This window comes from Vipera berus (assembly GCF_964194415.1).
Source record: "Vipera berus genome assembly, chromosome: 3".
In the NCBI taxonomy this organism is placed as follows: domain Eukaryota; kingdom Metazoa; phylum Chordata; class Lepidosauria; order Squamata; family Viperidae; genus Vipera; species Vipera berus.
The window spans coordinates 166,195,362-166,218,008 of NC_138204.1; the positions used below are offsets into that span (position 1 = coordinate 166,195,362).

The following is a 22,647-nucleotide window of genomic DNA, read 5'->3' on the forward strand; positions in this document are numbered from 1 at the left end:
GCCCGGCCCGGAGGTGAGGGGAGGGAGCGGAGTCGCTCACCCGTGCTTTCCCCCCCCATCGCTCACCCGTGCTTTCTCTCCCCATCGCTCACCCGTGCTTTCCCCCCCCATCGCTCACCCGTGCTTTCTCTCCCCATCGCTCACCCGTGCCGCCCCGAAAATGCCGCTGCCGCTCGCCCGCTTGCTCGCTTCCTCGCCCGGGGACCAGCACCAGCCAGCCAGCCCGCCGGCGAGAAGCCCGGCCCGGAGGTGAGGGGAGGGAGCGGAGTCGCTCACCCGTGCTTTCCCCCCCCCCATCGCTCACCCGTGCTTTCTCTCCCCATCAAAGATTCTTGGAAGTAATGGTTGGAAAAGTTTGCAAGTCTTTGGGAAAGTTCAAGAAGTGAAAGGAATACCCTCCTCTTGAAAGACCAGATAAGGCAGACAGGGAGATGAAGAGTTCAACCGAGTTTCCTCTTTTGTTCAGGCATCTGCACCCGCTGCTTTTAAACTCGCCTGGCGCTGCAACGGCACCCGTTTCCCCCGGCGAGTTTTCCCTACCTGGCCCCTGCAGAATCGCGGCGGCGCCCCCGGAGAAGCCTACCCCGAGGCTGCGGCCGATTTTTCCTTCTCCTAGACTCTGCCGCCCAGAGCGTTGTTTCTCCCCCTCATGCGTGCATGGGATGAGGCGAGAAACCAACAGCCTGCGTCCGTCTCTCTTTATGTATATTTCTGTATATATCTTATCTCGGGATCTAGACCTTTCGAAGGAGAAGGGGCGGCTGGAGTTCGTGAGTTGCTGTGGGACCCAAGGGTTGGGGGAAGAGAGATGGGAGGGAAAAGGGGAGAAACCTGCCGCTGGCTAGTTCTTTGTCTGATCGGGGAGCCTGAACAAAAGAGGAAACTCGGTTGAACTCTTCATCTCCCTGTCTGCCTTATCTGGCTTTTTGAAACGCACCACCGGCTGCTCCGTCCAGAAGCCCAGATTCGGGAGGGCTGCTTGGCTTCCACTTGAGCCCATCTATGTCCGCGGGCCCCCCCCCCACTACCCCTAGACCTCCGCCGCCGGCGGAGGCTGGATCCGCGCTCCGCAGCGGCAGGGCGCGGATCCAGCAGAAAGAAGCAGGCAGGCAAGGCACGGAGATCCGGAGACCTGCTGATGATTGGGGAGGTTTGGGCACCTCCCCAAACCTCGGCAGGTCTTCGGATCTCCGTGCCTTGCCTGCCTGCTTCTTTCTGCTGGATCCGCGCCCTGCCGCCGGCAGAGGCTTGTGGAGCACGGATCCAGCCTCCGCCGGCATGCAGGCAAATCCTGCTAAAGGGCTTTCCCCCCCCCCCACACTGGATCCGCGCTCCGCAAGCCTCTGCCGGCGGCAGGGCGCGGATCCAGCAGAAAGAAGCAGGCAGGCAAGGCACGGAGATCCGAAGACCTGCCGAGGTTTGGGGAGGTGCCCAAACCTCCCCAATCATCAGCAGGTCTCCGGATCTCCGTGCCTTGCCTGCCTGCTTCTTTCTGCTGGATCCGCGCCCTGCCGCTGCGGAGCGCGGATCCAGCCTCCGCCGGCGGCGGAGGTCTAGGGGTAGTGGGGGGGGGCCCGCGGACATAGATGGGCTCAAGTGGAAGCCAAGCAGCCCTCCCGAATCTGGGCTTCTGGACGGAGCAGCCGGTGGTGCGTTTCAAAAAGCCAGATAAGGCAGACAGGGAGATGAAGAGTTCAACCGAGTTTCCTCTTTTGTTCAGGCTCCCCGATCAGACAAAGAACTAGCCAGCGGCAGGTTTCTCCCCTTTTCCCTCCCATCTCTCTTCCCCCAACCCTTGGGTCCCACAGCAACTCACGAACTCCAGCCGCCCCTTCTCCTTCGAAAGGTCTAGATCCCGAGATAAGATATATACAGAAATATACATAAAGAGAGACGGACGCAGGCTGTTGGTTTCTCGCCTCATCCCATGCACGCACGAGGGGGAGAAACAACGCTCTGGGCGGCAGAGTCTAGGAGAAGGAAAAATCGGCCGCAGCCTCGGGGTAGGCTTCTCCGGGGGCGCCGCCGCGATTCTGCAGGGGCCAGGTAGGGAAAACTCGCCGGGGAAAACGGGTGCCGTTGCAGCGCCAGGCGAGTTTAAAAGCAGCGGGTGCAGATGCCTGAACAAAAGAGGAAACTCGGTTGAACTCTTCATCTCCCTGTCTGCCTTATCTGGTCTTTCAAGAGGAGGGTATTCCTTTCACTTCTTGAACTTTCCCAAAGACTTGCAAACTTTTCCAACCATTACTTCCAAGAATCTTTGATGGGGAGAGAAAGCACGGGTGAGCGATGGGGGGGGGGAAAGCACGGGTGAGCGACTCCGCTCCCTCCCCTCACCTCCGGGCCGGGCTTCTCGCCGGCGGGCTGGCTGGCTGGTGCTGGTCCCCGGGCGAGGAAGCGAGCAAGCGGGCGAGCGGCAGCGGCATTTTCGGGGCGGCACGGGTGAGCGATGGGGAGAGAAAGCACGGGTGAGCGATGGGGGGGGAAAGCACGGGTGAGCGATGGGGAGAGAAAGCACGGGTGAGCGATGGGGGGGGGAAAGCACGGGTGAGCGACTCCGCTCCCTCCCCTCACCTCCGGGCCGGGCTTCTCGCCGGCGGGCTGGCTGGCTGGTGCTGGTCCCCGGGCGAGGAAGCGAGCAAGCGGGCGAGCGGCAGCGGCATTTTCGGGGCGGCACGGGTGAGCGATGGGGAGAGAAAGCACGGGTGAGCGATGGGGGGGGAAAGCACGGGTGAGCGATGGGGAGAGAAAGCACGGGTGAGCGATGGGGGGGGGAAAGCACGGGTGAGCGACTCCGCTCCCTCCCCTCACCTCCGGGCCGGGCTTCTCGCCGGCGGGCTGGCTGGCTGGTGCTGGTCCCCGGGCGAGGAAGCGAGCAAGCGGGCGAGCGGCAGCGGCATTTTCGGGGCGGCACGGGTGAGCGATGGGGAGAGAAAGCACGGGTGAGCGATGGGGGGGGAAAGCACGGGTGAGCGATGGGGAGAGAAAGCACGGGTGAGCGATGGGGGGGGGAAAGCACGGGTGAGCGACTCCGCTCCCTCCCCTCACCTCCGGGCCGGGCTTCTCGCCGGCGGGCTGGCTGGCTGGTGCTGGTCCCCGGGCGAGGAAGCGAGCAAGCGGGCGAGCGGCAGCGGCATTTTCGGGGCGGCACGGGTGAGCGATGGGGAGAGAAAGCACGGGTGAGCGATGGGGGGGGAAAGCACGGGTGAGCGATGGGGAGAGAAAGCACGGGTGAGCGATGGGGGGGGAAAGCACGGGTGAGCGATGGGGGGGGAAAGCACGGGTGAGCGATGGGGGGGGAAAGCACGGGTGAGCGATGGGGAGAGAAAGCACGGGTGAGCGAAAGAAGCAGGCAGGCAAGGCACGGAGATCCGGAGACCTGCTGACGTTTGGGGAGGTTTGGGGAGGTGCGCGCGCACCTCCCCAAATCTCCCCAAACTTCGGCAGGTCTCCGGACGGCGGCGGCTTGGGAGAGGTGCGCGCGATCCTGGAAGCACCGAAGCCTCGGCCGCGCGCAAGTCCTCGGTAAGTTCCGGGCGGTCACTTGCTTCGCGTCTCCTGAGGGAAGGGGGGGCGACTGGAGCGGGCGTGTTTCCTCGCCTGCTGGGCGCCGCGATTTGCCCAGGGAACGCGCGGGCCCCGAATGGCAGCGTGGAACGAGGAAGCGGACAGCCAGGGCTTCCCCGAGAGCCGCGGCCACACAGGGTATTCCTGTGTATTCAGGCTTGCAAAATGGCGGATCGAGCCTCTGCTGGCGGCGGAGGCTTGCAGAACGGCGGATCGGCTTATACTCGAGTCACGAACTTTTTCCAGTTTTTGGGGGTGAAAATGGGGGTCTCGGCTTATACTCGAGTCGGCTTATACTCAAGTATATACGGTAATTGTTCTAACTGTCAGGAAGTTTCTCCTTAGTTCTAGGTTGCTTACCAAAAAGACAGTTTCCAAACTATATTTTCCTTATATTTTCTGGTGGACTTTATTAAGAGTTTATGTTTCTTTTCTTTAGCTACAGATAATGGCTTTAATAGTATATCGCATCCTCTCCTCCAAGAATTTCCATCATTCCCTTCCCATTTCATATTGCCAAGTAACATACATGAGAAAACAGAACAAATAAAAGAATAACACAGTGAAAAGGAGAAAGACCTGGAGGCCAGCAAGAGCATATTAATGGATTTTTTTGTGCCTTGGTAGTTGTGCAGTTGTTCACGTGGCTGTGAAGGGAGAATAATAGAGCAACTGTTGATGGGAAATGCAACAAAAGGTTTCTTTGCATTCACTGCCTCCATTTATTTCCTACAGCCTAAGTAGTCATGCATTATTTATTATCAGAACATTATGGATTGAGGCAACCCTGCAAACTTTAGTAAATGAATTGTTAGCTAACTTTATACAAATGACTGTAATGTTTCCTTAAATAGGAAAACTTTTTTATTGTTGAAATTAAAATTAATTGATTCAAGGAGAATTGGGTGCTGAATAGAAGTTTCTTTATAGTAAAGAATAATCTGTCTACAAAAGTGTTAGACCTAGACGTACTAGAGGTTTTTGAACAGAGGCTGAACTGTTGATTATGGTTTTGTGAATTCCTGTATCCAGCAGGAAATTGAATCAGATGACCTATTGTATCATTTCCATCTCACCTGTTAGAAAGCATGCAACGAGTTCTATGCATGTGTTGGTATAGGGCTGGCTCAGGAATTCTGGGAGTTGAAGTCCACGAGTCATAAAAGAGCCAAGGTTGCCGACCCCTTGTATAGGGCAATCCAGGCATTTAAATCCAAAGCATTTGTGCTAGGTCTGTTCATGGGCTTGGAACATGTGCATTCTGGCAAAAATCTTCTGGAGTTGGAGAGAAAGAGCTGACAAAAGGAAGGCATGCAGCATGTGAAAATGGAGAAATAGAACATATGTGGCAGGTGGCTGCTAAGTATTGAGAGCAGGAAAGGAAGGTGTGCGTTGGAGATGAAAAATAGGTGTGGTGGATGGAAGCAGCCAGTAGCTATAGAAAGATGGTGGAGCCAGGAAGGGAGAAGTTTGGGGGTTGGGGTTGGGAAAGAAGCTTTGTGCTTGAACTTCACCTAGATTACATTCTTGCCCATTTCTCCCAGTTGTCCCATGAAAAGTAGAATTACATAATACCATTTGCAAGTATTTGCTTAATTAGTTCTAACACATGACAGCTGGAATGTTAACTCTGATGGTTCCTAATTATGAGGGATGTGCAGGCTTTAAAATTTATTAGGAAAAAAATGATTCATCATTGCACAATCACAACATCGCTGGGCTATTCTTAAAGGCACACCTGTATATTTTTTAACACAAACCTGAAAAAAAGATACATATAACATGTACAGCTGTATCAAATATATTAAGATTAGGAGTGTTTCCTTTCAAGAAAACATTGAAATAAAAGCCCCCCCACCCCCCACCCCATTCCATGCAATAATTACATTATGACAGACTACGGGACCTAAGGGATCTCAGTTTCCCACAAATAGGAAGATGTTAGAAGTGAAATTTATTTTGAAATGCTACAGCTGTATTATGCAAGCTTTAAAACTCAGTTACTGTAAATGAGTAATGTAAGAATATTGTTGCTGGAAAATTTATTTTAGATTTAGCATAGCACCTGAAGCTGGTATAAATTTGAAGTATTTTTTATGATATTATATTATTTGCAATTTGTTAATTATGCAAATTAAGCAATTACAGATTTACATGGACCTAATTACAGATTTAGCAAACCCATAATTGCCTTAAAACACACAAATGGCTTACATAATAGGATAGAATACTAGTATGGCCCTCATTAGATATTTTATGGTTTAATGGCAGACTGCTAGATGTGGGGTATCAGGGCATGTAAATATGGTGTTTTATTTTTGTATGGACTTGTTTTACATTGTATTTTGACAGAGTCCCTGAGAATTATTTTTGATTGTGGCAGCATGGCAGCATACAAGTATATTTAATAAATAATTAAAATAAATCTTATAATTAAATTACATTGTGAGGAATGTCAAAATTTGTGTATATTCAGTCTGAAGAAGAACTTTTAGCATAGATCTACAGGCTAGTACAATCAAACCAGTATTAAAATATTTTTAAAATGTTAATTAAAATTTAAGTAATTCAGCCTTTACTTAGTACAGGGCTTTTCAACCTTTTCACCCATTGTACCACTTTTAGGATAAGGCAATGTCCGAGTACCACCAGTCGCCCAGCAAGGTGTCAAAAACTTGACCCCCCCAAAAAAGGGAAAAAAATGATAAAGTACAGGTAGTCCTCAACTTACAACAATTCGCTTAGTGACTGTTTGAAGTTACGACGGCACTGAAAAAGTGACTTATGACCATTTTTCACACTTATGTGATTATGTCATGTGATTTACATTCCGATGCTTATCAACTGATTTATACTTATGACGGTCACAGTGTCCCAGGGTCATGTGATCACCTTTCACAACTTTTTGACAAGCGAAGTCAATGGCCGGGGGGGGGGGGAGATCATCACTCAGGTTGCAGGGTGCCTGGGTGGGGGGAATCCATGGGTCTCTGGTGGAGGGGGGTGGGACTAGGGTGGGTGCCCTCCTTCCTCCCTCTCTCCCATTGTCCCTTCCTTCTTTCCTTCCTTTCTTTCCTCCTTCTTTGCCCCTTCCTCCTTCCCTCCCTCCCTTCCATTGTCCCTCCCTCCCTCCCTCAGGTTGCAGGGTGCCTGTGTGTCTTTGTGTGGGGGAAATCCATGGGCTACTATTGTGAATGGGCAGGAGGGAAACAAAACTTTTCAATAGGCATGTTACTGTTTATACACTGAAGGGCAAATATCCCTACCTTTCTTCTTTCCTTCTTTTCTTCCTTCCCTCCCTCCCTCTCTCCCACTGTCCCTCCCTTTCTTCTTTTCTTCCTTCCTTGTTTTTTTTTCTTTTAACTTGATTGTATTTGAAGAAGTTCTTTTTATTCCTCCACCAACCTCGGTTCATTCTCAGCAGTTCAGAGTTCTGGGCCTCTTCTTTTGTCACCTTTTTGTTTTCCCAGTTCTTCCCTAAGATTTTTTGAGTCACTTCTCTTCTTTTCTCCTCCATTCTCTGAGCAATTGTGCTTTCAACGAGTCCAACTCCCCCACCCCACCTCGTCTCCTTTCCCCATTATTTCCTCTTGCTACCAGGCACTCTCGGTTTAGGAAAACCGCTTTCTGAAGTCCAAGATACGGAGGTATCAGACACAGTTACGCTTCCATTGCAGTTGCCCTTAAAGTCCCGAAATTGGGCTTATTTTGCTTCCATAAAGATCGGAAAGCGGCCTGATCCTGGTGCTTGAGCCCTGACAGCCCCAGTGCCGGGCCGCCACCTCCCTCCCAGCATCCTCACTGGCCGGGGCTGCCGCCAGGAAGCCATCAACCCGCCGGGAGCTTTCTGTGGACTGGAGACCATTGGCGGAGGTTGGGGCTGGCTGTATGGAGTTGCCAGCCCTGACCTCCGCCAATGGGCTCCAGTCCACGGAGAGCTCCCGGTGGGTCGATGCAGCAAGGCTGGTGCATGGGTGCGATGCGGAGGGGGGGAGCAAGGCGACATCGCATACCACCAGCCCAGTGCTCGCGTACCACCAGTGGTATGTGTACCACCGGTTGAAAAGCCCTGACTTAGTATATTCTGTGTTTTATATTTATGATGCTACATTTTCATTCTGTAATCCCTCAATGACTGATTTTAAAGGTTTCTTATATTGAAAAAATATGTAAGTCTTCAGTCTGAAAAGTAGATCAAAATTAAATGGAACTCTATAGAGAACACTCATGGAACAATCAGAAGTTGTAATGCTAAGTATAATAAATTATATAATCAAAAGAAGTAGCTTTACATGTTATTGAACTATGTAAACTGATTTTGGGGGTGTTTTTTGAAAACGATTGGTCCTTTTTGTGACATTATTTTTAGATCTTTCAAGTTGCTTACATCATCATAAAAGCTGCTAATGCTCCAAGGCCTGGAAACTGGATTTTGGAACGTTCTGTGAATGGTATTGAATTCAGTCCCTGGCAATACTATGCAATTAGTGATACTGAATGTCTAACCAGATACAACGTGACACCGAGACTTGGCCCTCCTACGTATAAGAAAGATGATGAAGTGATATGTACTTCTTATTATTCTAAACTTGTTCCACTTGAACACGGAGAGGTATGTTTTCTTTTGGTTTATGTGTTTATTGTTTGTGGACATGGAGGGAATAAAATTATAAAGTGTTAACAAAAACCACTCTGCTGAAAAGTTAATCCTGTTTTTCCTCCCCCATATTTTTTCCATCATTGGTAGCACCTGAGGCAGGTTTAATTTCTAAGGATCGCTATATTTCCAATTTGTCAATCACTCCTCGGGGAGGGCATTTTTAGTCTCTTCCTAGGCAGAATCCCACAGATCTGGTAGTATCTGAACAAGGCAGTTATTCTTTGTTTTGATACTAAACTAATCCAACACATTGTAAGTGAAGCTCTATTTGAAAAATGTTTAGAAGTTGAAGTTACCGCATTGAGGCTGCTAACCCAGGAAAGGAAAGGTACAGGGATCACATGTCTTTATAGAAAAATCTACATTGGGTGCTAGTTATTTTCTAGGCATAATTTAAGGAGTCGTTAGGGGCTTAGAACACCTCTTCTGCTGTGAACCTGTTCAATATTTATGAGAGCCCTTTTGAAGATGTGACCAGATGCCCATATCTATTTCTAATAAATGAGAGAGGGCCTTTATTCTGGTTGCCATTCTTTTAAATTTTCTCCTAGTGATGTGAATTTGGCTATACGCTCCCAGAATTTATAAAATTTGATTTTGATTTGTATTGGTTATGTTATTTTGCTTTACACTTGTATTGTTATTTTAAATATTGAAATCTATTTTGTTTCCTTATAAAAATAGGACAGTTGATAAGCTTCATAAATAATTAAAAAGCACAATAGATAAAATGTGTATTATCCTTTAGCTGGATCTCAATTGTTTTGCACAGAAAGTTTCTCATAAAATTGTTTAATTGCTTTAGGGAAAAAATAACGTACTGGAATAAAAATCTGAATTACTGAGTGCCGCTTGAAGTTTGAAATAATTGTGGCATCATTTCAAGGAGAGCTTGATCAAAAGAGCTGGCATTGGCAGATCAACAGTTGATTGTTATGCCTTTTAACCAGCTCTATTCATACTTGCTGCCTAGCATAGATCAGAGAGGCAACCCATGTTATAAGGAAATTATGCATTGAAAACTAACTTACCATGAATGCCTTTCCTTATATATCACCAAATAGAACTCTGATCTCAATACAAAGCTATTAGGAAAGAAATCTGAACTTTTCCTTAAAAGAATATGTATTTAGGGCTAAAATGCTACTAACATTAATTTAGTAAATGTTAAATTATTGCCTTAGACCCAGTTACAATCATGGTCCAACATTAAATTGGGATATCAGATTGCTGGATATTTCTGATGTGTTCTGAACTGAGCTTTTAATCCTTATAATTAAAAGAAATTTAGAATAAAGCATGCTAGGAAATTTAACTGGATTAAATTTTAACTGGGTTAGACTTTAACTGGGTTTAATGCTTTCCTGACTCTGAATATTTTATAGTTAAATGGAATTAGGGTCTGTATGTTCCAGACAGATTTTGAATCATGGAGAATTGTTTGAATTAAAGTCAACATCTGGAGACCATCCAAGGAGGAGAAGGCAGGTTTAAGTTATCAAATTATTTATACAAAAATCCAGCTGTCAACTTCACCGTCTTCTTCCTTCTGCTGCTAGCTAGCATCCAGGCAGTGGATGAATGGGCAGCCCTGAGATGTGCACAGCAAACCCTCCAGGGCAGTATAGTCTCGTCTGCCAAAGGGGCACTGCCAGGCCCAACAAGGTACAGGATAGTGAGGCATGACATGCTTTGTTCCAGGCAAGGCTGGAGAGACTAATGTTACCTGGGTGAAAGTAGAGACTATGAAGAAGGCACTGTTCAGAGTGGTGGCAGAATTGGAGGAAGCAGAAAGGCGAAGGTTTCTTGGAGGACCAACGCATCTTCTGCAGCTCACATTGGAAGAACTTCAGCAGGCTTCAGTAAGGGCTGGAGGTGAGCCCAGTAACAGCAGAGTCTACCTGCAGCCCCTCTGCTGTTCTTGGCCCAGTTTTCCTCCTTCAAAGCCTTGCAGGGCCAGCAACTGCAGCGTGTTGAAATCTGCAGGTTGTTATCCAGGGTGCTTCACCTGTGCACTCTGCAGCTCACAGCAGATTGGGGGCATTGAATTGCTCCTGTAGTCAAGTTCCCAAATTTTGATCAGGTGACCACAGGGGCACTGCAACAGCCAGGACCAGCAGTAACATTCATTCAGTGCTGCTGTAACTCTGAATAGTTGTTGAATGAATGGTCATTAAGTATAGCTCTCCCTGAACTTCCCAGGGCACAAATACAAATGTTACAGATGGGGAATACAGAAACACACATATGCAAACATATACACAGATGGAATACATTCCATTATTTTGTTACAAAGAAGAAAATTTAGATTGTTCCAATGTCCAATTTTGCTAAAGGGGTAAAGAAAAAAGAACAAGAAAATTGCTCTACATACATCTTGGCGCATTCTGAGCTTTAACTTAGTGACACCTTCTCTATTGCCCTTTAGTCTTAGTGACCAGTTCCTTTTTCTGTCTCACATAATGTCATTCATTTTTAAGTTTGTATTAAACTTTTTTTTTTATTAAAGAGTTTTACAAAAACAAAATTTTACAATATATCCCCAAATCCCTCCCACCCCAAACCCACCCACTTCCCCCACCCACTTCCCAGAGCTAAATACAGGATTATAGTTACAATAATCATATTCTAAATAAAAATTATGCATAATATAAAATTAACCAAATTCATAATGCGCTTTAACTCTCTTTTAACATAACTACAAACAACGTACCAATAACAATATCCCACTAAAATTTACTCATAAGCTAAATGGAACTTTTTAGTCCCATATTTGTTTTGAATATAATTTATCCAAAGTGTATTAAACTTTTTTGAGCTGTGGGCTTTAATTGCCATTCTCCATATTTTTTTGCTCTGGAATTTTTACAGTTCTGCTTTTAGTATTTTCTTTTTAGGAATTGCTATTTACCTTAAGATCCTTTTCCCATTATGTCCTTTTGCTGTAGGATCCTGCAATTCTGCAGATTGTGGTTGCGTTTCCTTTAATCTATATTTTTGAAGTTCAAAATACCTCCTTAAGCACATTTACTGTCCTGTAAAATCCATAAGTTCAGCATGATTGCATTTCCACACTGTTTATGTCTTTGATTTTCTTCTGTTAGTTAGTAACAAGTCAAGGACTGCTGATCTTCCCGTGCTTTTTTCAAACTTCTAAAGCAGAGATTTGTCAGGATTGTGAGTTAGAAATTTCCGGGGAGGTCCACTTTTGGCAGAGTTTATCTCCCCATAGAAAAAAAGAGTTTGTATGAGATACAGACAGCTGATTCAACATCTTTAAGAAGGAATGTAAGGGGGTTGTGAGAAGATACTCAGTGAACATAATAGAATTTGAATTTGGAAAACCTTGTGCAGATCAGTCCAGTTCTGTTATTATGTTTTTGAGAGGCTTTTATAAAAAAATGAATTTGAAAAAGTAGTTTTAGATAAGTAAATATATACACAAGAAGGAATTTCATGTATAACAAACTGCAAATAAGAAAACAAAACACTATTTGGCCTGAGTTTCACAAAACTTTTATTGTTCATCATTTTTCTTTTGACCTTTTTTACTATCATACAAAAGCTTTTGTTCTGGTTTACTATAAGCTCATTGGCTCAGGTAGATTATTCTAAATTCCTACAGAAGCCTGTGAACAAGGAAATACCATAATTATTTTTGCACAAATGTGGACAATGTGTTTATAATTAAATTAGTCTTATTGTTTAGATACATACATCACTGATCAATGGGAGACCTAGTGCTGATGACCCTTCACCAACATTACTGGAGTTTACCTCTGCAAGATATATCCGTCTCCGATTGCAGCGGATAAGAACTCTTAATGCTGATCTCATGACTCTTAGTCATCATGATCCTAAAGATGTTGATCCTATTGTTACAAGAAGGGTAAGCAGGTGATGCTTATTATCAGTGTGTTTGAAACCTGTTATCTCTGCCTTGATAGCATTTATCCTAAAGTACTTGTTAAGATCCAGAGTACTTGTTAATTTTTCTAAAATTAAAACACTTGCTTATCATTGTCTTACAGGGTGGTTTTTAAACAATATTCATGAACTTAGGTATCCTGAAATATACTAATATGCTAAATAATGTATATGGTATATGATAATGTAATGTATATGGTAATGTAATGAGACATGGATTACCTTCCATATTAGCCAACTATCTGTTTGGTAACTACTACAAGGAATTTAAGTGGATTTAGAGCTCTTTCGGCATCAATTTGTTTATTACCTAGTTAATTAAATATTAGTAAACAAGAATTGCTCTTCAGATAAAGAATTGATTGTTGAAGCCAACATGTGAGGCAAGAAACATGATACCATGTTAGAAATACACAGTGCTTTTTTGTAAAAGAAAAAGGTGCCGGAACTCACACATGTCATACAACCCGCCATGCCTACCCTACAAGGTTCCATCCAAAAAAGGTGCCGGAACTCCGTTCTGAGCGTTCTATGAGAAAAAAAGCCCTGGAAATACACTGTCTTGACACTTACTTCTAGCTCATAAACCTTGTTCTGTAAACTCAATTTATGCACTGAGTGTACTTTTATATAAAATACGGGTAGCATCTTGATCCTAGAAATGTTGTGATATATTGTGAACAGTGCTTTGTTGTAGAGCAGCAACAATTAGTGGTGAAGAAGTATTATCTGAAGGCTTTAATACTTTTACACTTAGCTTAACTTAACAGGTGCAACAACCATACTAAAACTATTATTGTTTCATTTCTATGAGAATGAAGACATAATTATTTTTTAAAACTTTCTTTAAAAACAATTTTATTAAAATAGTTCTATATAATAAAGTAATTTTAATTTTGAACACATGAATCTGAGCTTATACAATATAATGTGTTGTATTGCGTTTTAATGTATAGCCTTGAACAGTTCTGTTATTTGTACATCTTTTTAGATCTAACATAATATGATTCCAATGCCCTCACTGATCAATGTAATATGTGTGTGTATTTATGTATGTATGCATTTACATGTATGTATCTATGAAGACCTGCTCATATGTAAAATTCTAACTAAAGTCAATTGCCATTTAGAAACTGGATTTTTTAAAATTATAGTTAAATATTTATGCATCATTATTTTCTAATGAATATTGGTCAATTGTATTTCTAATATTAAATACAGTAACTTAATGAATCAAACTTTGCTTTATTTAGTATTACTATTCAATAAAAGACATCTCTATTGGAGGTATGTGCATTTGCTATGGCCATGCTCGAAGTTGTCCTTTGGATGAAGACACAAAGGTATTATTTTTTTTATTTCTTCCTACAGACAAATGCACATTTTTGCCTTTTTTGAAAAGCAAGGTTATTTAGAAAAATAATGTGGTTATCTGCTATTTATTGAAATGATATTTTTTCTGACATTTTTCTTTGCTTTCTGTCATATTAACTTCACATGAACTATGGGGCTTTTTAAATCAGTGAACAAATTCATGCAAATCCAGAAAAAGGTTATAGGAATAGGAGCAGGCATCCAGTGGATTGCTTTAACATTAAGTAGGAATTAAGAAAATATGCTACATAAGAATGTGTGGACCCAGTTCAAATGCATTATGTTTCCTTTTCTGGACATCTTCCTTACCAGATAAAACTGCTTTGTATACATAGTTACACATTCATATATAGATAACATCTGCGTACAAACAAGCAGCTGTGCAGACAGGACAAGTATTAAGAATGTCTAAGCGTTGCACAAGCACACTGCCTTGTGAAAACCTGCTTAAGACCTGAATCATTAAAATGTCTTAGAATTTTTAAAAGTCTCTTCACATCTTCTGCAACTATTTTCATAGTTGAGTGTTTGAAGTATCTGAGAAATTATTTTGTAAATGAAATATATACTATAGTTTATCTTTCTATATTATGCTTTAATGTATTGTTAGCTATTTGCCTTCCAGCAAATTTACCTCTGATAATTTGTTTATTTTTATACAAAATGCTGAAATTACTTATCTGCAATCATGCATCTCATGTTAAATAGATGATGAAGAATCACGAAATGGAGTAAATTAAGAGTAACTTGTTACTGAGAGTTGGAATTTAAGAGCATGAAATTTAACAGGTTTTTAGTTCTTGTTGAAAAATAAATGCTTTTTATAACTAGAAAGAAAATAGGACAATGAGCACAGTGTTCCGGAAATGAAAGTTAAGATCCAAATAGATTACACCAAAGTGGTGTTTTATGAAATATATAAAGTCACAGAGAAAAAAAGGCAGCCGTGAGGTCAAACAGAGACTTACCATTTTAGATACTATGCATTATTGGAAAGTTTTGGTTTTCTGTTACATGGAAAACCAATGGTAGAAAAAAGATATCATTTGGAACTTTGTTTTCAACTCTAATGAACCAGGAAAGCAACGGATAGAAGCAGCAGTACAGAATTTTTCAAATGGCTACATTGGCATATCAGTTTCTGCTGAACGTTTCCCCCAGCTTTCAAGCCCCCAGTTTCCATATAGTCTGCCTTTTCAATACTAATCCCGTCAACCTTTGCTCCACTTTCTTCAGAACAGCCTATGTTGGGCAGAGACAGATGTAACTTTCTCCAATTCTTTATTAAGTCATTCAGTTTCTCATGTCTACTTTTAAATAAGAATCCACATTTGCACCTTGTAGAATCTGTCTGCGTTATCAAACAAGCAGCTTTGCTTGTTGAATTTGGAACCTTTTCCCTTTTATCTCCCTTTTGTTTTTCTTTTACTGAATGACTGTATTTATCAGTTCCCTGAGTTATTGTTGCTTTTTCATTGGATTCCTAAAACTCCTCCAGATGAGATTTTACACCAAGGTTTTGTATAGACTAGTAGTATACACAAGAATCTATCCAGCCCTAAACATTTAGAGGATATTGCAGGTATTTCTTAAATCTTAGATAAATAGTTTTGTTTTAAGGTGATTGGTAATAGAATTGTATTGTAATTTATTTTATTTTCATGTAGAAACTACAGTGCCAGTGTGAACACAACACTTGTGGTGAAAGTTGTAATCAGTGTTGTCCTGGCTACCATCAGGCACCCTGGAGACCTGGAACTATTTCTGCTGGCAACAAATGTGAAAGTATGTAGTACTAAATAGCAGCTCCTTTAAAGTTTACTGATTAGAAAAGTGATCCATCCATCTCTAAAGCCATGAGTTTGACAAAGGGCATTCTCTTTAATGAAGCATAAATATTTCTAATGCTCAAAATTTATGAGTTGTAAAATTTAAACAAAGCTTGTAAAATCTATAAACTTATCATTTTTGGAGCATAAATTATCAGTATGTCACCCTATCTAAAATTTAGATATTTCTAATTTTAATTTTCATTCTAATCTTTACATAAAAAATATAACCCAGTATCTATACGTTTTGAGGATCAAAATGCATTTATTAAACTGAATATCTCATGTTAGGTATAAATGTATTCTAGGAAATTAGATTTGAATTAATAAACAATCTTATTAGAATAAAATTGAGAATACTAAATAAACATTAGCAACATAATCTTTTTCACTACATTCACTATTTATTTAGCCACCCATCTCTCTGATTAGGCAACTCTGGTGGCTATTAATAATCACATATTTTAATAGAAGATTAAAGTGTTCCATCAGTCTTTAATATGTTATGTAAAATGATAATTTTGTGTATAGAATATAATGCATTCAGTTTGTTTAGCTGGTTGATTCACTTATTTACACACAAACACATATTAAAAGAGTATTGTTTTTTTTTAGGATGCAACTGTCACAACAAAACAGAAGATTGTTATTATGACCAGAGAGTAGCAGATGAAAAAAAAAGTATAAATATTTTTGGTCAATTCAGAGGAGGTGGAGTATGTATAAATTGTACACAACACACCACAGGAATAAACTGTGATATGTGTAGTGATGGCTATTACAGACCAGAAAAAGTAAGAGGAATCTGAAATATTGTATATCATTACTTGTAATCAATGCTAAAAATTGACAACCTTATTTCTTGTTCATTTAATATGTGATTTAATATGTGAATTCACGTAAAACAATTTGTGCAAATAGTACCTTGAGTATATTCTGTGTTACTGTATCTGTTACCTATATTGTTTAAACTTAATATATGCCAAGAGGTCATTTACAAGTACGTACTAGATCAAAAGAAGGAATTTCTGACTTATAGGATTCTTTAGTAGCATCTTCTCAATTTAAGAAATTGAACAGCATTTGGCTGTTTTACAGGCTTATCAATGCCAGTTTCCATATATGGTGTGTTTTCCCCACAGAGTCATACTCAAGCCATAGGGCCAGGGTTGTACAAAGGCTCATGTTTTTAGAAATTAACCTGTGTTCATTTTTGTAAAAAACAGAGTGTTTCCCCATGCTATATAATGTCTCGTTTGAACTTTACCTCATTTATGCTTGCATTTATCTAGCTGTTGCCTTGCATTCATCCCATGGGAATAATTAATCATCCTTTCCTGTTGAAATCTGTGTCTTCATATGTACTCCTAAACAGGAACAACTATTCATTTTCAGTAGCATCGACTAATTAATAAAAATTAAAATGCTGTATATTCCAGGTGTCTCCTTACGACAACAATCCTTGCCGTCCCTGTGATTGTGATTTATTTGGATCCTTTGGCTTTGACTGTGTTAAGGACAGTAATCATGCTGACTCCCAAAAAGGTAAAAGATAATGGTCTAGCCAACATTTACAAAATCAGGTATTGGGTGTATAAGAAACAACCAAACTTAAAATTAAATTCAATTTCTTATGAAGAATAAGCAACGAGCTGGAAATTGGACATTGTAAGCAGTTCTCCTTATCTTTGTGTTTTAGGTTGTAATAGGTACCTAAACAACATGCATTAAGATCTTTAGCCAAGAGTCATAGTAATTACTCTGGTAATTCCATTGTGTGTGTGATATAATTTTTCCTTCAGTTCCCAAGTGCCACGTATGTGTATCTTTTCTTTGAAACAGACTTTAAAGAATCAAGTAACTATTGGGAGGAGGGCTGAAAATTAAAAAAAAATGGGGCTGCAGTCACTGGAGCAGTGATGCAAATTGGACTGAGCCACATTAATGGGATGGATTTTTATTTTTTCCTCCTGAATTTGGCTGAGCTTCTTTAAGAGGTACTGAATGGCTTTTGTATGCTTCAGTCTTTACCATGTGCAGCTCTGAAGCTTCTGGTTGATAATCCCTAATCTGGATTCATTTTCGACAGAGAAAAGAACATATCTATATCCCATTCAGTCAAAGAAAAGTTATGTAACACATTAAAAAAAGAGCATTGAAGTATAGCTTTTCCAAGCTTTCTTTGCTGCCTTGGTAAAGCTTCTGCAATTGTCAGCCTTGCAAGGTAGTCCAGAGAAGAAGCACACTTAGAAATACTTTATTAAATGTTACTTTAACACAGGAAGTGCGAGACGATATTCCAGGGGGTGCAAAAATTTGGGTTTTCAAATTTATAGTGTATATGCATAATTCATTACCATTATTTTGAACTTTTGTAAGGGGTGCGAGAATATATCAGAAGCGTTCTAGGGGTGCAGGATATAGAAAAGGTTGGGACCCCCTGCTTTAATAGAATCTTGCAAGTTTGAAAGTACACATCTTCCCCTCTTGCCTTCACAGTCCAAGAAATTAGGGAGATTCTCTTCTCAGATGCTTGCCATGCCCACATTCCTTCTGCAGGCTCAATCATTACTTGTCATAGTTGTTTAGTCTTTGGCTCTTCCATTTGTCTCCTAAAGTCATTCCCGTAATTCCATTGCCATCACTAATCACTGAACATCATAGGTTTGGTCTGGGAGATCAAATCTGACTTATATTGTAGCAATTGAAATATAGCTTCTTCTTTCTATGTTTGTTCTGTTTTTTTCAAGTTATTCAGCCTGGTCAATGTTACTGCAAGGAAGGGTACGCTGGAGAAAAATGTGACCATTGTGCCTTTGGCTACCAAGGTTATCCAAATTGCATACGCTGTAATTGTAGCCTCATTGGCAGCATCAATGATGATCCATGTACTAAACCTTGCCTTTGCAAAGTAAGTACAGCTCCGATTTTTACTTTGATTTACTATACAGTGGTACATTGGTACTCAATTGCTTTGGAACTCAACACATTTTGACACAAAAGTTTTGTCCCATTACTCTTTGATTGGTACTTAACACATAATCTAGAACTTCTGGTGTCAACTGCCTTATGTTTCACTATAGTACTTCTTATTGGAAAAATTTGTTTGGTACTCATTGTTTTTGATACTCATTGCATCTCCCTGAACCAATTAATGATGAGTACTACTGTATTAAAATTTTAACAACAATAATAATACACTTTAAAGTGGAACTTGTCAGTTTATTTTGAGAAATTTTTCTCTTAATAGCAATCCTATATGTAACAATTAATGGAGTTTAAACAAAAATCTCCAGATGGGGATATAAACTAAGATTCATGATACAAGTGTTTCATACATTTTACATTGGCCCAAAATGTATCAGACTGTGAGTAAACCTTGGCTTAGAAAGGGCAATTCAAAATAATAGTCAATATTAAATTAATATGTTAATAAATTAATATTAATTAACATTGGGAGGACATGAGGACATTAGTTATTTTTTTTAACCACTCACGTTTGCTTACACATTATTTACTTATCTACTATCTATAATGAAGTTGATGTTCTAATATGAATTTATGAGCTTCAAGAAACTTTATTTCCATGGCATTAGGTTCAATATTTAGCTTGTAAGTGCCAAAATAAGAAACTGAATGAAATTCAAACCAGAAAATGCTAATGGTGAAAGTTGAGTTTTGTGATCATGAAGTAGATTGCCTTTTTTGAACCTGATATTCATCTGATATGTGGAGGCTGTGGTTCTCACTATTCATAGCCATATATAAGGGGTGAAAAATTTCTATTCAATACTTTATTTTTTCTTTCAGAATAACAGTCCTAGAAAAGGTTCAGGTAAAATTGCTACTATGTTTTACTGTATGTTGGTTATGATTATGTTCACAGGAAAATGTAGAAGGACAAAATTGTGACAGTTGCAAATCTGGATTCTATAATCTCCAAGAAAGAAACCCTCAGGGTTGCACTGAGTGCTTCTGTTTTGGTGTTTCTGATGTGTGTGAAAGTCTTCCTTGGTCCACTGCTAAGGTATAATAAGACTAATATTCCATTTGTTTTCTTCAAGCATAACTTCCTTCCTGTGTTAATCTTTCCTGGCAGGCATTCCCTCTCAGCCTGATTTCCATAAATGCTTTTACTCTGTTAATTATTTCACTCAATAAAACTTAGCTGTATGGGGTTGCAATTTAGGTTCAGGCTAAAAAGCCAAAGAGTGTCTAAGAAGTGGAGTATGGTTAACATAAAGGATTGGATATCAAATGAACAAAACATATTTCATACTTCTACTTTATCTAAAAGCAGCAAATTATCTGGAGATATAATATTTGAAAGTATTGTTCAGTTACAGGTTTGCATACAATTTCTCTAATGAAAATCAAGCACTAATAGTTAATGTAAAAGATATGCTTGAACTTTGAGCATTTGCAATTTAAAATGTTTAGTTCTGGAAGTAAGTATTGCAATAATCAGTTTAAAAACTGAAAAAAGTGTTTTCCAGTAGGGAAGTGTTTGTATACCAGTCTGGAAAGCCACTCTCTGATGATAATAGGTATTCTACCACCCTACCCAGGGGACACAGCTGGTGCCACACTCAAATCCTGGCTGGGCACATTACTGAATGGGAAATACCTCTGCCCATGTCCTTTCACTAATACATGCCAGGCTGGCTCTTTCATCTTTTATTCAATTAGGGATGCCTGAGGCTTATTACATTTGATGTTGCATGTTTTTCTATAATATTGTTCATGTTACTATTCTACAAAGGCCTGAAAACTGCATTTAGAGGATAATCTTATATATGCTGCTACTTTCATATACAACTATGAATTGATTTAAATGTATAAATCAGAAAAAGTATGAGGCATCTTCTGGAAGGTGTGCCCAAACCTCCTAGGTCATCTCTAAATAGTTCTGATGGACAGCTTCTTCAGTTGCTAGTGGTCCCAATAGAGAAGCATTATCTGTGCATGGCATATTACCTCTGACCTGGGAAAGCCACTCAAACTCTTTGTACAACCCAAATAAACAGCTATTCTGAAATCACATTCCTATATAAAGCATTTTAATGCTTTCATTGGGAAAAACTATATCCTGTGATTTTTATTCTGCTTGGATTACTCTGCCATAATACAATATCATATTTGGGCCAAATAAAAATAGAGCTTTGTTAAAGCAAAACACACACTTTCTCTCTGTTCCTTGATTAGTTAAATGCTTGATAATGTTTCCTATTTTATTAAGGTGTCTTCTATGATTGGGTGGGAGGTGACAACTCCTTATACTTCAAAAACTATACGACCTCAAGAAGATAACTTTGATAAATCTGATCAAATAAGTATTAACAACACTGAGGTTGCAAAAGTACTAAAGCCTCCTTATTACTGGTCTGCACCTAAATCATACCTTGGAAATAAGGTAAGAAGTTGGGAAGAAATATTACCCCCCCCAATGGTCTGTGTATGTATAAAGTTTTCTGCATTGCATATTCACTGTATTATGTATATAATGTAACATTTAAAAATGCATAGGGTATCTTTTCCTAGGAATCCTACCATACTAGGATCATTAAAGTTATCTCTGGAATATATGTCATCTCTGCCTCCCCCAATAATTGGTGTTGGAATTAAGATGCAAACATTGTTCACAAAAAGGAATGTGCATTTAAATATAGTAGCTGTTTCCCCTGCGTATATTTACTCATTGTACAGGAAAGATTTGGTTAAATAAATATTCATAGAACTGTTGCAAGGTACAATTTAGAGTTAAACAATAATTATATTTAGAAACCTCAGTTGTTCCAAAGACTAAAAATCGGTTCTTGAAATTTACGATTTTCTGTAATGAAAAGATAGTGAAACTAAAATGAAGTGAGCATTTTTTTAAAAAAACACTAAATGTAGAACTGTCAAGTCAGACATAGATGTTAGAATGTGATGGTAAATATGGAAAATAAGATTTTTTTTTAGGATTTATTTGTTTTGTGTCCTACCTACATTTTTTAACAGATAATTTAATAAGAAATCTTAAAGGGTGAAATCTGTCATTTACACTTCATATTGACAAGTGAAAAAGAAATAACACTTTTGATTTTTTGCCTTTTATGCTTTCAGCTCACTGCCTTTGGTGGCTATTTAAAGTATACCGTGTCTTACGATATTCCCATGGACAGTACAGGCAGTGACCTGGTATCTAGTGTTGATGTTATTATCCAGGTAATCATATTAAATGAACAAGGATACAAAGTATGAATGCATAAAGTACTCTGAATGCTTTTGAGGGAGGAAGTTCCTAACTTGGTAGTTCCCTCTTGGTAGTTCTTTGTTCCTTTTTGAGTGCTTCCTAGAGGCGCTTCTGAATTTCTGCACGTGGTCCTTTATTGGAAAGTTGAAAAAAGATACAATTCTAACAATGAACTTGAAAACCTCTTCTGTCCTACAGACTTTTGAATTTTGGCTTTTAAAGTTTGTATACTCTGTCAGTGCATCTGATTTAAAGTCAAGAGCTGTCTTCTCCACCATGGTGTCTTCCAGTTGTACTGAGACTTGATTTGGATGAGAAAGTAATGATGTTAAGGGGGTTTTATGGCTAAATGGATTTATTTCCATGAAAATGTATTTAAATTTGTGATCTAGGATATAATATTCTGTTACACATGGAAAATAGTATAAGATGGTTTGAAAGAAATTAATGGTGTGCAAAATGTTTTGAATTTAGATTGTTCAAAATTATTTTAAATCCAAAACACCCCATTTGAGCAGAGACTAACTATTTAGAAAGTGGAAGGTTTTTTTCCAAATCTTGATGTACTTCCAAAATAATTGACATATAGATAAAGATATATGACATTTGAAACTGATGTTTTCCATTAAGAACAGTTCAGATTCAAAACATCTTACATAATCTTAAAAGAAATGTAAAGTTTGGAAAAGATAGAGTGGGTTTTGTAGAAAAGAGGAATCCTGGGAATCTTGTATGGTTTCCATTAAGTGGAATTTTAAACAATTTCCAGTTAAACTTTAGAAATGTATAAAATAATAATACCTGTCATTTCAGGGCAATGGACATATTTTGTCTACAAGATCTGAAGGACTCTCTTTACAACCATATGAGGAATATTCCAATACAGTGCATCTTATCTCTGAAAACTTTGTTGATTTTAATACCAAGAAGTCAATAGATCGAGACACCCTGATGACAGTTTTAGTTAATGTTACCCACATTCTACTTAGGGCCAGTTACAACACTGCAGAAAAATCTGTATATAGGTAATGTAAATATCTGTTTAAAAATAT

General features: G+C 40.1%; 1 protein-coding gene across 1 annotated transcript in view; it reads left to right on the plus strand.

The window, feature by feature from the left end:
• The window catches only part of LAMA1 (laminin subunit alpha 1), a gene marked incomplete at both ends in the record, with an annotated part of 109,143 nt that overhangs the window by 17,834 nt on the left and 68,662 nt on the right, over window positions 1-22,647 (plus strand). Inside the window, 11 exons of the mRNA XM_081324844.1 lie at window positions 7,937-8,179; window positions 11,937-12,116; window positions 13,408-13,497; window positions 15,196-15,313; window positions 15,973-16,151; window positions 16,797-16,902; window positions 18,108-18,268; window positions 19,244-19,384; window positions 20,597-20,770; window positions 21,466-21,567; window positions 22,409-22,620. Coding sequence (XP_081180970.1) covers window positions 7,937-8,179; window positions 11,937-12,116; window positions 13,408-13,497; window positions 15,196-15,313; window positions 15,973-16,151; window positions 16,797-16,902; window positions 18,108-18,268; window positions 19,244-19,384; window positions 20,597-20,770; window positions 21,466-21,567; window positions 22,409-22,620 — 1,706 coding nt within the window. The remainder of the gene's footprint in view (window positions 1-7,936; window positions 8,180-11,936; window positions 12,117-13,407; window positions 13,498-15,195; window positions 15,314-15,972; window positions 16,152-16,796; window positions 16,903-18,107; window positions 18,269-19,243; window positions 19,385-20,596; window positions 20,771-21,465; window positions 21,568-22,408; window positions 22,621-22,647) is intronic.